At 44.1% G+C, this 15324-nt stretch overlaps 2 protein-coding genes across 2 annotated transcripts; both read right to left on the bottom strand.

Moving 5' to 3' along the window:
- Positions 1 to 1691: 1691 nt before the first annotated feature.
- borcs5 (BLOC-1 related complex subunit 5) lies at positions 1692 to 3271 on the bottom strand. The gene is made up of 4 exons (XM_068739707.1): positions 3053 to 3271; positions 2645 to 2788; positions 2065 to 2222; positions 1692 to 1925 (listed from the first exon to the last, which is right to left on the bottom strand). The coding sequence occupies exons 1-4, from the start codon at positions 3108 to 3110 to the stop codon at positions 1692 to 1694; spliced, it is 594 nt and encodes a 197-aa protein (XP_068595808.1). The 5' UTR covers positions 3111 to 3271.
- A 1002-nt stretch (positions 3272 to 4273) lies between these two features.
- On the bottom strand, positions 4274 to 13893 carry smc1b (structural maintenance of chromosomes 1B). Its single transcript, XM_068738880.1, has 25 exons — positions 13785 to 13893; positions 13120 to 13305; positions 12810 to 12922; positions 12226 to 12429; positions 11572 to 11810; positions 11239 to 11497; positions 10814 to 10954; positions 10121 to 10203; positions 9599 to 9806; positions 9310 to 9495; positions 9012 to 9203; positions 8763 to 8909; positions 8449 to 8586; positions 7456 to 7572; positions 6916 to 7022; positions 6680 to 6821; positions 6446 to 6591; positions 6201 to 6354; positions 5959 to 6057; positions 5738 to 5894; positions 5494 to 5648; positions 5238 to 5389; positions 5072 to 5141; positions 4468 to 4578; positions 4274 to 4384 (listed from the first exon to the last, which is right to left on the bottom strand). Exons 1-25 carry the CDS (start codon positions 13891 to 13893, stop codon positions 4274 to 4276), a joined length of 3726 nt encoding a protein of 1241 aa, XP_068594981.1.
- Positions 13894 to 15324: the final 1431 nt, after the last annotated feature.

The following is a 15324-nucleotide window of genomic DNA, read 5'->3' as shown; positions in this document are numbered from 1 at the left end:
CGCTTTTTCAGATAAAAAAAAACAACCGAGTAAAACACGGATGTGACGGCTGAGGTTGTTGCAGTTGTCGACCAGCGATGAATGAAGTCAACGTTTGTGTCTGTGGGCGTTTTATGGGGCCGAGCCAAACATCAAACACACAACCACACAGCACAGCGGATATCGCTGCTGACGGAGCGTCAAATAAAAAAAGCTGCGCTGGGTCATCTTACAGGATGAACCTCAAGACAGGCAATCATCCAGACCAGCCGCTGAATAATATTCAAATGAGAGGTTTACATGGGAAATTGGATTTCTCTTTCATTTCGGAGAATGAATTTCCTGGTGGCCGATTGTGTCATCGCGTGGCGTTAATATCCAGCTCTGAGCTCCATTACAAAGACTCCGAGGAACTTTTACACCTCCTCACCACGGAACGCCAAATTCTCTATTTCTATTCCTGACGTGCAAACAAAAGCCCCGAGGAGGTTTCAGACATTTTAATTTAGACATGAAAGGCAGTAACATTAGAAAGGAGCTCTGCTTTAAATGAAAAAAAAAAAAAAAGCTCCTCGCATCTTCTCTCTAACAAATCAGGCTGAAGCCAGCCGTAGGAACGCTCACGGGATGCATGTCCATAAAATGACAACACACACACACACACACACACACACACAACTCCTCTAATTGGACTGCACCGACTCACAGGACGAAACGGCGTCCAGAGTTTTATCATCACACAAGAAGCAAATGTTTGCAGAGGGAGCTGCAAACTCAGATACTGCGTCTGACAATGAAAGGACAGAGTCATGATCAGATTACGTGTCTATCAACATATTAACGAAGATTTGTGCATGTAATCAGCCGTTTTCTGTCAGACGTTGCTTAGCACATCACCGCTGTGTATAAGATGGTTTAAAAAATGAAACCTATGAAGTTTGGCATCCTCTCTGACCTCTGATGAAACCTTGTGAACCTCCATTAGAAGCAGGGCAGCAGCTGGATGGGGGCTGATTCCAGATGTTCTGACATCTTTCTGGAGCGATCCATCCGGCAGGGTGAGCGGTATCCGTCCTCCGGCCTCAGAATGCTAGATCATCTCTGGTGCCACCTAGTGGACCGAGGCCCGTCCGGAATCACAACTGCACAGACATATGCGTGATCATTATTATTTTTTCTTCCCTTGTATTGATTGCCACACTTTAGTTCAGCGGCTCTGAAGAGGCTTTGGTTGGCGTGACGCTTTCCATTCAGTCCCGCTTTACGTCCTTTGATATTTTTGGAGCAAACCTTTCCAAGTGAGATAAAATTCCAAAGATCATCACAGATACGGAGGCCGTCTGCTGCCCCAAAAAGAAGCTCTTTCACTTCAAAAGTACAGTAAATCCACACTTTGTGCAAATCCTGCTTCAGTAATCCATCTGGTCTTCATCATAAACATCCCAAAATGAAACACCGGTACAGTCGTGACAAATAAAAACTGTCAAACTGAACTGAACTGCTCGCGGGGGGGGGGGGGGGGGGTCGACGCAGGCAGAATAATGTAGCAACGATGTACAAGCTGCTGATTAGGAGCATGAGCGAGTGAAAAGAAAAGGACAGCTGATTAGCGCTTCCTTTTTTTTTTATCCACGTGGAGGATTCTACAACCCGGCACTTCCCTATGGAGGAAGGATGGGATGGAGACGGAGCAGGCAGTGTCTCTACGGCGATCACTTGGCGATCGGGTCCCCTTCAGGCCTCATGCTGAACGGCTCCAGGCGCTCGTTCTCAGGCAGCATGTTGTTGAGGCGCTCCATCAGCGGCACCGTCTGGTCGATGCCCATCTGGATGCGTCTCAGGATCATGGACATCTCGTTGACTTTCTGGATCTGCTCGGCATATTTGGCGTAGCGTTTCTGGCGCTCCTGCATTATGCTGAACAAAGTTTCCACCGACAAATCCATCTGGAAAGAGACGGGCAGGTGAGAGAAGGAGGGGCGATCAAATACAACTCCCAATTAATACATTCATATGAACTGCTTTCGTTGAAACAATAAATGTGCTCGCGCCAGTTCCCGGCCTGCGTGAGGAACGTCTCGGTACCTCTTTGATTCTCTTGACCAGGGCGTTCTGGTCGAAGGCCACCGCCTCGGCGCACTGATAGAGGTGCTCCTGATAACGGTTGGAGAGCTGCAGGACCTGGGAAGCGTCCAGCCTCTCCAGACACACGCTGCTGGGTGACGTCTGGCCACTCAGCACTCCTGTGGAGGGCAGAGGGAAAGAGAGTTTCACGGCCATGTTGGAACAGATTAACACAAGACGGCAGACTTGTTAGTTACTGCGATTAGTGCTGCACAGGATCGGACAGAACGACCCCAAAAAGGACATTCGGCTCATTATCCATCCTGGAGTCAAGCACTAACGGGTTGTAGTGATATTAGCTTTGCTGCACAGAATTTGAAATTGGACTGCCGGGGATTGGTTGATATTTTTCCATAGTAGAAATCCAACTAGGAGTCGGATTACGTCTCCTAATCTCGTTGTATATCCACTATGCAATGACAATAAAGGCTTTCTATTCTATCTGCACATTGTGCTGATCACACTAACAAATCTGAGTTAACAGAGATTCTTTAAAAAGAGACAGAAATCAAACTAAACGGGGCTTATTCACTATCTCCACCTTTTAACAGCGGCTGAAACGTGGGGATTTCTTGAAGCTTTATGACATCTGGGTCGTTGTGGATATTTCGCATGGACTGGGTTCCCTGGGCCACAACCACGATGTCATCCATCTTTGCCTTCTGCTTCGCTGGAGACGGCACCACTGCAAAGACAAGAGAACCAGGATGTGTGCCTCATACAAGTTTACATTACATCCAGCAGCCCAGCTTTAGACGCTACAGACATTCCTGTATCCTGCGGAGAACAGAAAGCATTCACAGATCTATATTTTGTACTGATTTAAGAATGATCACCTGCGAAAGAGACTGTGTAAAGTAATTACACCACACAATGAATGCATCATATCTTTGCCCCTCATGCTAGCATGACAGGCTTCTATAGAGCCTGTAAAATGGGCCACACTCACCCGCCGAGCTGCAGTCCGAGTGTTTATGCTCGGCGTCTCCACTCTGCTCAGCTCCCATGCTGCTAACGCTTGGTTAGCTAGCTGGCTACCGGCGTTAGTCAGCCCGTCCAAAAGCTGCAGTCACTGTTTACGTCGTATATAACTCGAAACAACAAGCTAACACTCGCCACTTTAAAGCTAAACCCCGGGTTCTAATCTGTCACTTAAAGACATGACTCGGTAACGTGACCCGTGCTGCCGGTGGATCACTTCCGTAAACATTGACCACTGGGTGGGACGCAGATTGGGCCTCTACCGCCCCCTAGCGTTTAAAGGTAGTAGCTAGTCTTCTTCCACTTCCCCTTCGCGTCACCTTCTGGAGATAATTCCCCTCCTACAACGTAGAATCCAGGTAAAAACCTTTTCTGGTGCTCGAAGACAAAACATGACGCATATTGGAAACTCTTTTGGATTTAATGAACCGCCCAAGTTGAACAGAAAGACAAATATAACAAAAAACTAGTAATGTCTGAATAATCTACTTATTGAAAGGGAAAGTAGTTATTGGTCAAAACATGAAAACACTGACAACCTCCGATACAGCAAATGAACACAAATATGTATCGTAACGAGTGTGACGTCATTCCAAGTCAAATGTGGACTACCTCTGGCCATGCAGTACAGTAATAAAAAGCAGATATACATTTTAGAAATTTGAATTTTTTGTTGCACGTCTAACGATGCTCGTAAAATAAAGAATAATCTCAGCTCATTTTGTTATAACAATTTGTCTTTATACCTTTTTCCTGGATAAGACCAAAATACTTTATCTTATATTGACAAAACTTTATTTATAAAAAAATTAAATTTCTCTTACTCATTCCCGTATTTATCCTGGATCTGTCCCTTCACTGGGACATTTTCTTTCTTAGTCCATGCCTCAACCTTCTGTTTAGTGAATCGTTTAAGTTGTTTTTGAAAGAAACAAACCAATCATCGCACATCGGTATAAAAACAGGGAAAGTAGTTATTAGGTATTGGCTTGTCAAAACGTGACGTATGTTGGAAACTCTTTTGGATTTAATGAACCGCTCAAATTGAACAAAAAGTCAAATATACCAAACTAGTAATGTCTGAGTAATCTAGTAGTTATTGGCTTGTCAAAACATGAAAACACCGACAACCTCCGATACAGCAAATGAACACAAATATGTATCGTAACGAGTGTGACGTCATTCCATGCTACACACGGCCGCTGATTCCTTGTTCTGCCTCTCTGTCACCGTTGTCTTCATCCAGAGGGAAGCCTCGCATGTCCATCGTCAGAATACGGCTGCACATGCATTCTTCAAGCTGTGATGGAGAGAACACCGTCAGGACATATAGACATTGACAGCTCCTCTATTTGTAGCCTGATTGAAGTAAAGATGGTTTACATCTGAATACACGCCCAGCAAAGCGTCGGACTTAGAGAAAAACTCCTCCTTCAGCGAGATGACAATGATCTGCATGTTCTCCCTGGACTCCTCTCTGATGAAAGTAGTGACCTGGGAAGAAAGAACAAATACACAGAACCCATCAGCAGGATAACAGTAAACAAACAAACAAACAATCAGACACTGTCTTGAAATAAAATCCCGTCATTGCATGTTCTTTCAAACTGTTTCTGAAAAAAATAAAATAATAGCTGATAGTGGAGTCCAGGTTCTTAGATCAAAAACGGAATGTTACTGAACAATCATGTTAAACGAAATCAAAGCAAACAACACTGGAACACTTCACAGCTTTGCATGCAGAAAGGTGTGTAGGAATGGAGAGATGGAGCCCCCCCTCCCGGGAGGATTTGAGAAATCTTCAGCAGTCTGTAGTGTTTGTACTCCAGCTCATTCTCAGGGATTCTCAGCCGAGTTGAAACAAATACGCCTCACATCCTATCTACAAGTTCAGCCATGCAGTGGAACCGAGGCTCTTATCAAGTCATGTTTCTTCAGAGCTTTTGTGAACACATTTTGGAAACACGAGCCCCAGCTGAAAGCTCACCTTGCTGATGTTTGTGTTGTCCAGGGCTGCATCCACCTCGTCCAGGATCAGGAAGGGAGCGGGGCAGAAGCTGAGTGACAAATATAGCATCGTGTTAGGACAGCCACTTTTAATCTGTCGTTAACATAGCCTTCCCTTTCTCACAGCTAGGTGGAGCCAGTGCTACCTGTGGATGGCGAACACCAGCGCGAGGGCAGCGATGGCCTTCTCTCCACCTGACAGATTGTCCATTGACATGTAGCGTTTCCCCGGCGCCACGCAGTTGTAGTTGACGCCGCCGAGGTACGGCTCATCGGGATTCTCTGCTGTCAGGATGGCCTGAAGCATAAAAAGCAGAGTGTGCAATTATTCCACCTTCAGTGCAGAGATTAAGAGCTGACAAACGCAATACAAATGAAGTTTGTGTGTGCGTGTTGCTGCACCTGTGCGCTGCTGTTCATGCAGATTCTTTTATAGATCTGATCTATCATGACACAAACGTGCTCGAAGCACTTGCTGAAGAGGTGGAAGCGCTTGGCTTTGACTCGTTCAAACTCCTGACTGCACCTCCTGGTGGCTCTGCTGCTAGCATCGAACGCTGAAAGAAGACGGGAAACAAAGTCGGACGTTTCCTCCAGTCGCCGTACATTCGTCTGGTTGTGTTTTAGGTATTAAACAACGAAACACCTTCCATCACTCCCTGGAGGTTCTCTTTCACCTCCCTCATCTTCTCCAGAGCTTTCAGGTTGGGGGTGCTGGTGTGGTGCAGCACGGTCTCCAGGGAGGACATCGACTCCCTCAGCTGCTCCTCATAGGCCTCGATCTCCTGCTCTGACGGCAGCTTCTGCAGCGACCCGAATGAACAGATCTCAGATGAGCTGGAGCAACAAGGATTCACCGCGGCTCACCCCAAGTTCTGCCTCCAGGGAGGAGTAGTCGACGGCCAGCTGAGCCTCCCTCTCGTAGATGTCTGCGGTGGCGCAAGTGCTCTGAGACTCCGTGTCCAGCTGCATAAACCAACAGGAGAGACCGGCACTAAAGATGCTTCATCTAGAATCCTCAAGATCCACTCCTTGATACTCTTCCTCGAGGATGAGGAGACGGTTAACAGACTGCTGGGAGGACACCTCTGCGCTCGTGTTCGTCCCACCTGCACCTCGCTGATTTCGTTGATGATCCCCGACAGCAGGGTGATGGGCAGACTCTGGATTTTGCAGGCTAGCAGCATGTTGTGTCTGGCCAGGCGTTTCTGCTCCAAGGCTGTCTCTGCACTCATCACCTCCCGCTGAAGCTTGGTCAACTCCCTGAGAACGGACAAAGAAGAAGATTCATCGTGGAGACGTGAGCACCAGTCAGCATCGGCTGTAGCCACGGTGGAGGTTCTACGGCGGTTACTTGTTGATCTCTTGGATGCTCTGGGTTCTCTGCTCCAGCTCCTCTTTGGCGGTGGTAACTTGCTTCTTTTTAGACGCCAGCTCGTCCCTCAGCTCCTGTAATTTGTTCTGACTGTCCTCCACAGCTGCCAGCAGCTTCTCCTCATCCTAATGTGGAATCGAATGTCGACAGGCGACTATTTTTTTTTACGGAAGGCGGTGCAAAGATGCTGAAGTACCCAGAATGAAGGAGCACCTTCTTCCGCCCGGTCATCGCCTTCTCATTCTTCTCGATGGTTTCTTTCATCGCGAGGAGCTTCCTCTTCTGCTGCTCCAGTTGGCTTTGTTTGTACTCCATCTGTGCGTTCAGCTGAGTGCCCTGCCTCTCAAAGTCCATCCTGAAATGTTATTATAAGTATTACATCCCACCACAGAACTCTAGCATGTTCTGAACTCAAAGGATGACCCTGTTAGCGGTTGAGATTTCCACACCGCTTCTTGTCGCGCTCCGTCTGCTGCTTGAGATGCTCCTGCTCGTACTCCCTGATGCTGTCCACGCCGATCTCAGCGCAAAAGTCAGAAAACACCAAGTCATCTATCTGAACACACAGAGAATTAAAACACAGTTTTATTCTTATTCCTACAGTTTGGTATTTGCGGATCGTTTCACATTCATTGTGAAAAATCATCTCATTTACTGCTTGAGGGGAAAATCTGAATTTAAGACGCAGACCTTAGCTCATCTGGAAAATCAATTTAGAGATTATTGACAAAACTCACTGGAGCTGGGTTTTTCTTTCTTTTACCTCTTTTTAAGCAGGTAAGTTAATTGACAACCAATTCTCATTTTCAATAACAATCTGGACTTAAGTCGTGTGTTTTTGGTTGTGGGAGGAAGCCGGAGAGAACACACGCAGACGCGGGGAGAACATGCAAACTCCTCACAGAAAGGCCCCAAGATGGATCTGAACCCGTGAGCTTCTTGCTGTGAGGCAACAGCGCTAACCGCTGTTCCACCGTGCTGCCCCTTACCTGTTTAATCTGGTCTCTGATCTTCGTCATCTCTGCATCCTTCACGTTGAAAGTGTCCTGGTTGACCTGGATCTGAGCATCCAGGTTTGCCAGTTCACTCCTCATACGGGAAATCGCCTGGAGATGAGACAAATCCCTATCCGGTTATTCATGTTATACATATATACCAGTAATCCCTCTCTATCCTGTTATTCATGTTATACATATATACCAGTAATCCCTCTCTATCCGGTTATTCATGTTATACATATATACCAGTAATCCCTCTCTATCCTGTTATTCATGTTATACATATATACCAGTAATCCCTCTCTATCCGGTTATTCATGTTATACATATATACCAGTAATCCCTCTCTATCCGGTTATTCATGTTATACATATATACCAGTAATCCCTCTCTATCCTGTTATTCATGTTATACATATATACCAGTAATCCCTCTCTATCCTGTTATTCATGTTATACATATATACCAGTAATCCCTCTCTATCCGGTTATTCATGTTATACATATATACCAGTAATCCCTCTCTATCCGGTTATTCATGTTATACATATATACCAGTAATCCCTCTCTATCCGGTTATTCATGTTATACATATATACCAGTAATCCCTCTCTATCTGGTTATTCATGTTATACATATATACCAGTAATCCCTCTCTCTTCCCTGTCTGTCCCTCTGTCTGTCTCTCTCTCAGTCTGCAGGTCCTCCTGTCGGTGGCGCTGCAGAACCTGGACCTGTGGCCCTCAACACTGATGTCCCTATGGCTAGCATTAGCATTTATATAGCAGCTCTTTAGTCAGTATCTTGTTCAGCAGCCTTTATGTTACGTTATGTTTTTGTCTGCTCCTGCTCTCTGTCTCTCTATCTCTCTCCCTCTCTTTGTTTTTGACGCTCCTCCTACCTGTTCTTGTCTCTCTCTCTCTTTCTTAACCCAGCCGGTCAAGACAGATGGCCGCCCACTATCTGGAAAGAGGAAAGGACCTACTGCCTGGCACTGAGGAATTCTTTTCTTCTTAATGGTCTCCAAATCAGCTTTGGAATATTTGAGGCGGGTGGTCGTGCCCTGAATTAGAGTCATCATCTGCTTCAGGTCGGGCTCCTTCCGCTTCAGCCTCATCAAATCCTGCCAGGTTCAGTGCAGAGAGTGAACGTGAACTACGAATAAATTACTGAATCTTAAAAAGATTTGCGTGTCTCAAACTATCTAGCGATATATGGTACACATATGACAATGCATAAAGTATGTTAAAGGCAGAAATGTGTCGATATGGCAGAGACTTCTTTAGCGTGCTGACTTACGCGTAGCTCTCCGGTCAGTTGGTCTCTGCGTTCTCTCAGCTGCGCTATTTCCTTCTGGTCCCAGCAGCGAGCTTTGGCCCGCAGTTCACTGGAGCCTCCAGAGATCACGCCTGACTTTGTGAACAGCGTCCCATCCAGAGCTACTGTCTACACAAAGCACATGTCTGCTGTCAGTAAGCAGGCTTCAGGCCATGAGGGTGTTTGGAGGGGAACAGGAAGTCTCAAACGGAACCTGAGGGCCAGGCTTACCTTTCTGCGCTCCTGCCTGCCAAAGGCGATGCGTCTCGCTTCTTCAATGGTTTCGCACACTAAAGTGTTGCCACAGACAAACTGCACTACTTTCCTCAGCTGGGCAGCGTTTGTGGTTGTTCTAACCTGGATAACATCGACCAGCATCTTTGCACCGTGCACCTCCCGGAGTCGCTCGTTCAGAGGACTCACCTGGGCACAGATTTGTAATAGTTACCTCTGATAAAACTGTATCTTCTTTTCAAGTCTACGTATTTGACCATCCAAAGAAGTCAAGGCTCAATTAGTTTCAACTTACGTCCAAGTAGTCGATAGGCAGGAAGGTCTCAGGCTCAGCTCGCTCCTCCTTCATGAAGGAGATGCAGTCTCGGGCTACTTTCTGCGTGGCCACCACGATGCTGTTCATGTCGCGACCGAACACCTTGATGACAGCCAGCTGGTACTTCTTATGGATGGGGCTGCATAGATCAGAAAGACGCCCGTACTGGAACAAAAGAGAACGCTGCATGTAGGAAAAGATGTATTCCCGCAGATTAAGTGAGTTTTGCGAAATATCATGAAAAGGTGTTCAGCTATCCATCTCGTACCACGGACTCCGGGAAGAGCCTGCAGAGCTTCACCATCAGCTCTTTGCGCTGCAGCTGCCGTTTGCTCTCTTGGGTGTCCAAACTAGCGTTTCCCAGCGCCTCTAACATCTGGCCTAGCTCCTGCTTAACTTCCTCACTGCGCTTGTGCCCTTGATCCAACTCCGCACTAAGACTCTCCTTCTGCTGATGGTATTTCTCAAGAGTTGAGCTGAATGAATATATATGAATATATTTATTAGATAGAATGTTAGAGTACAAGTACAGTCACACAGTAGCATGTATTACGGTACAAATAAAGTCAAACATCCTGTCTAAGAGGAGCATTTCAAAAAAGCCCTTGCGGTCTTGTTTCCGTTGAAAGTCCTTCGTACATAAATCATCCACAAAAGAGTCAGAAAATCTATCAGGTGTGCTCCATTTACTTCTGTGAACTTATATCTTGACTTTTATTTTAATAAGTGACCAGGCCAATCGACAGCCTCTGTTAACGTTATATATTATTCAGCCATGTGGAGAACATACTTGCTCTTCTTGATGTACTCCAGGAGCTTCTCTTCCCGGCTTGTAAAATCTTCCATCTGAGTCTGATTGCTCTTGATGCCAGCCTAGAACAGATCACATTGACAGAACGGCAAATAAAGTATATAATAAATCATTTTAACAATAAAACTTTATCAAATGATGGGATTGTTTAGGTCATAACGAAAACAAACCAATACGAACACAGCCAGAAGACATCGAACTGGGTCAACGCCTCTTCACACACCTTAAACCTAAAACCAGTTTATGTTTATTGTTTGCAGTTTGGCTATTTTTAAGTTACTTATACTATACATAATCGAATGTTTAAAACTTAACTATTACTTTGGGGAACTCACAATGCACTATGAATCAATCAGCAGGTTACTCTATATTCTTATGGTTAGCCTCTCTCTGATGATTATAATAAAGCATTTAGCTACTTAAAGGGTCAGATATTAACCTCAAAACTAAGCTTACTGAGGGTGAATGTTTGATATTCAAAAAGGTGCTAATATTGCTCTGGAAATCCCAACTATGTTAAAATAAATAGTTTGCTGACAACGTTTCTTTGTCATCACAAGATACAATGTTATGGGTGTACAAAGACAATGTTTTGTCGTCAACTTGCTTCCGTTGCCCCAAAGTGGACGATGAGATGACTTGCAACGGGGTGATGAATAAGTCACAACTCACCCCCACTTCCTTCTTCCTATGATGGTCCAAAGCGAGCTTCTCCTGCTCCGCCCTCACCGCCCATTGCAGCTGCGCTGCCTGCTGGCCGAGGACAGCTCCCTGCTTGTGAGCCAGCTTCTTAATCGCTCTGTAGCGCAGTAGCTGTAATGATAATGTTCTATAAATTGTAGCTTGTGATTTATATGCGTATGTAGTTATGTGTTATGCCTGTTAATAACAAATGCATTAGTGATGAACTTGGATTTTTATTGGAGCTTCTGAAACAGCTTCCTTGTTTGGCAGCATTAATCAGTTATGCTGCACAAAACCAATAATGTTAAAGCCGTGCTCTCCAACCCTCCAGCAGATATATTTGATGCAATTTTAAGTGACTTTTGGTTTTTCTGAATGGAAAATCAAGAGGCCTCACTTTGACAAACACTCACCTGATCTTCATCTAATTCAATATCCCTCCTCAAGGGGCCTCCATTTTCCCGTGCCTGCTTCTCGTAGTTTCTCCAGGTTGTCTCCAGCTCAGCAATCTCCTGCCGTCCTTCTGCCAGCTCCTGCTCTTCAATAGCTATCAGCTTCTGACTCTTCCTCAGGGCATCACAGGCTCCCTCAGCCTTCTTCATGTGATGGGAGGTGTTCACCTTGTCTTTGATGTACTGGGACCGATACTGGCTCAGGATATGATTCTGGGCACTAAGTGACAGAGTGAGTCCCGGTATATTGTATATTGTCTACACACACACACAAACACACAGAAATATACTCACTGGATTTCCTTCTCTTTGAGATGCTGCTCTCTGGCGAGGCGACCATGTTCCTTCTTGCCGGTTTTCACCATCTGCTCGCCGGTCACCAGTTCGCTCGTCTTCGTGGCTGCAGCCTGCTGTTTTTCTGTTAGGTTGTTACTTAGGATGCTGATACCCTTCTCATTATGGTAGAGTTCAGCCAAGCACAGTTGCAAGCGTTTGTGATTGAGGTCATCAACCAGTGACTGGTAAACGTGGGCCTGTAAAAGTGACAGATGCGTGAATCCGTCTGTCACTGGACAGGAAAACGAACGACAAACTGAGGCCACTCTAGTTTAGGCGATGTCCGTGATACCACTCCAGTGAACGCAAATATGTCATTCACGAAGAGCATAAACAATCTTAACTCTGACGGTCTATTTGTTATCGACAACAGAGAACGTACAGAATGAAGCGTAGCACCAAGAGGAATCCAAGTCAAATAAAACAAATCATTTAAAACGGTAAACTTTAGTCAGTTATGATGTGGTGGCTTTACCTCAGGCATGGCAGGAAATATTTCTTGTTTACAGTTAAATCTGCATCGTATACAACGTCTGCGTGTGACTTAACAGTATGACTGCAGCACATTTCATTTTCATCAAGCACTAATGTGATCCTTTTAAGTGGCCTTACCTCTTCTCGATCCTGAGACACCTGCTTCTTCTCAGCAATAGCAGATCTCTTCTTGTTGAAATGAAAACGCGTGTCTTCTTCGGCCTTCAGCAGCGCCTTCTTCTTCTCATCGTACTCTGCAGCGCACCCTCTCGACTGGCTGATGGCCTCAAACATCTTGGTCCTCTCTTTAGGGTCCTTCAAAGCTATGGACTCTACTGCCCCCTGGTGAGAGGCACAATGAGACCTTAATTACTCCCATCCATGGATCAGGTTAGTTTTACAAGACGCGGATAACTGTCAAAGATAAATAAGAGCGCTTGTTATTTCGCATGATTCAAACAAAAAAAAAAGGGTCAATCAAGACATTTCAAATTGTGAGAATTTTTGTTCTCCAACATCTCTACAATGTATTTAGTAATTCGTTGCGTTTTCTGCATTATCTGTTGAGTAAATTTACTTTAAAAAGGGAACTACAGAATAAAATAGGTTTAAGTACATCTAACATGTCAGCATTACTCACATATCACCTCAAATATTCTACACTACAACATGTACCCTGAGAAATCCGTAGTAGTTTCACTCTAATGTTTTTGTATATTTACCTGAAAAACCAGACAGTTCTGAGCCTTAGTCACAATGCCGATCTTCTCCAGCTCCATTAAGTATTTGGCCACAGTGACGTGCACATCATTGATGTGATATTGAGAAGAGTCACCTAAAAAACATTATTCCATAACATTATTTTCACACCTGTCTATCACAAACACAGTTAAATCCAAGTCAGCGCCGATGTGTTTTAATTATTATCATTATACTACCATAATTGGGATTATCGATTTCAGTATCATAATACACAAACAAATCTAATGAATCAGTTATTGATTTAAATGAAAAAGGTTAGCGTTAAGTTACCTATGATCGTGCGGCAGAAGACGGTCTCCTGGTCCCGGTCGCAGTACACCAGGGCCACGCCGGCGCGGTCGGACACTGGCTGCCCGATGTGGGCCCCGTAGATCAGGTCCCTGAGGTGCTTCACTCTCAGGGAGGCAGCCCGTTCCCCCATGGCGAAGCTCAGCGCGTCCATTATGTTCGATTTCCCTGGTATAGATGAACACAGTCGTCATATATCTCGATTGAATCAACAGGTTTGGGCGTTGCCTTTACACTCACTGCGGCCCAGCATGACTTAAAACTCACTCCCTGACATATATGTATAAAGATAAATATACTTCAACACGCTATTCTGTGAGTTATATACGGATTACATTTTAGAGGTGAACCAAGCAGAAACTTCCAGACAATCCTGAACATGAATTATCGTAGTTAAAGTAGTTCAACATTAATTTAGCTAGCTAGCTGAAATCATATTAACCCAGACTTGCTAAACTGTTACTTTTAGATTGTTTAACTTATATTAGGCTTGCTAGCTAACTACCTAAAAAAAAAAAAAAATCTGAATTCATTTCTGTTACCTATTTTTGTTTTGTAATAGCTTATAATGAATTTGGCCTGCTAATGTCAAGCTAACATTTAAAATGAATAGTAGCGCTAAGCGCTTGAGTGACAAGCTTACTCACCGGAGCCATTTGTGCCAATAATACAATTAAATCGCATGAAGGGGCCGATTACTTGTTTCCCTTTCCACGACTTGAAGTTATCGATTTCAATTTGTTTCAGGTATCCCATTTTATCGGTCTTCTTATCGCCAGTGAAGCTGCTGATGTGACGCAGAACGATCTAAGACGATCTAAAGGCGGGAAAGGGGACTTTTGACCTCAGGTACCCTTTCGAATGACGTCACCTTGGGGTCGTATTTCCCCAGCCTGACCCCTGAACTGTCCCGTACAACCCCCGAATAATTATTATTCATTACTCGTCTCATCTATTTGCTCAGACGTCGAGGCGCACACAACGACAGGGATTTGTGTGTATTATTGTGTTACAAGCAAAGTATGCTTTTCGTGCCTCTGCTGAGTTATAGTTTATTTAGTTGCGTTTTATGCTGTTGATGCGTGTTGTCCTCCGCAGCGGTCAGATGACTGATCCCTTCACAATTAAGGTAAAAAATAATTTTCATTTAAAAACACAAATCAACCGTGTCTAATGGGTCTCCACTCTATTTTGATAGTGACTGTTGCAGTCACACTGAGAAAATAATAATTCATAATTGTGTTATTTATTGGGTGTTTATTATCAGGATAATAACAGCTGCATCAAAATGAGGAAATGTGGAGCATCTTGTCAATCTGAAGTTCACTGTGAAAGAAACATTTAACGTGCTGTTCATCAACATCATTAAAGTTAGTAAAGCAGGTGTTTCAAGACAGGTTTTGACAGCATTTTTTTTTTGTACTTTTCTAAAGACATATTTAACTGTCGCCTCAACGACTCTCCTTTGTGAGAACTACTGTGAAATTACATGAATTTTTTATGAGCCCTTTGGAAAAGCTGTGATAATCTCTAGTTTCAGATGCAGATGGTGACACTTTCACTGCTTTCAGGCTGCGTTCTCTGCAGCAACAAACTTGATCCATCACCTTTTTCTTTTCTTTTCTTTTGTGTTGAGATGCGTTGATGAAGACGACAGAGACGTGTGGTTTAATTTTTAAGTTGTTAAAATAATAAAAAAAAGGACAAGTTTATGTCAGTGAGACATCCTCCAACATGAGACACTGGCTGGGCGAAGATTATTTCAAACTTTAACCGTGATTAGATTTGATTGATATTTCTTTTCGTGTGATTCTATATTTTTTTTACTCTGTTAAGTTCTTTAAAAGGTCTTGTAAATCAAATTTAAAAATGGGACATTTCTTTAAAAAAAAAAATATTAACCGGAATCCCATCATGTGAAGAGAAACTGCTTCTGAATGAATTAATTAATTAAATGATACATTCATTTCAAAAGCCAAACCTCTCTATAGGTATAGATCGAGGAATAAACATTTTGAATCAGTGATTTGCCTTGTTGTTTTCATCTTGGCTCCCTTGTTTCATTCAGGAAAATGTTTTTATTTTTTATTTTTCAAACAATATTCTTTGGCCTTTGTTCAGGGATGAGCCTCCTCTATATTTGACACAACCAGACAGCTTTACCTTCAAACATGAGGGTCAGATCTC

Source organism: Brachionichthys hirsutus, chromosome 5, assembly GCF_040956055.1.
Source record: "Brachionichthys hirsutus isolate HB-005 chromosome 5, CSIRO-AGI_Bhir_v1, whole genome shotgun sequence".
Classification (NCBI taxonomy): domain Eukaryota; kingdom Metazoa; phylum Chordata; class Actinopteri; order Lophiiformes; family Brachionichthyidae; genus Brachionichthys; species Brachionichthys hirsutus.
This window is presented reverse-complemented; position numbering and strand designations above follow the sequence as displayed.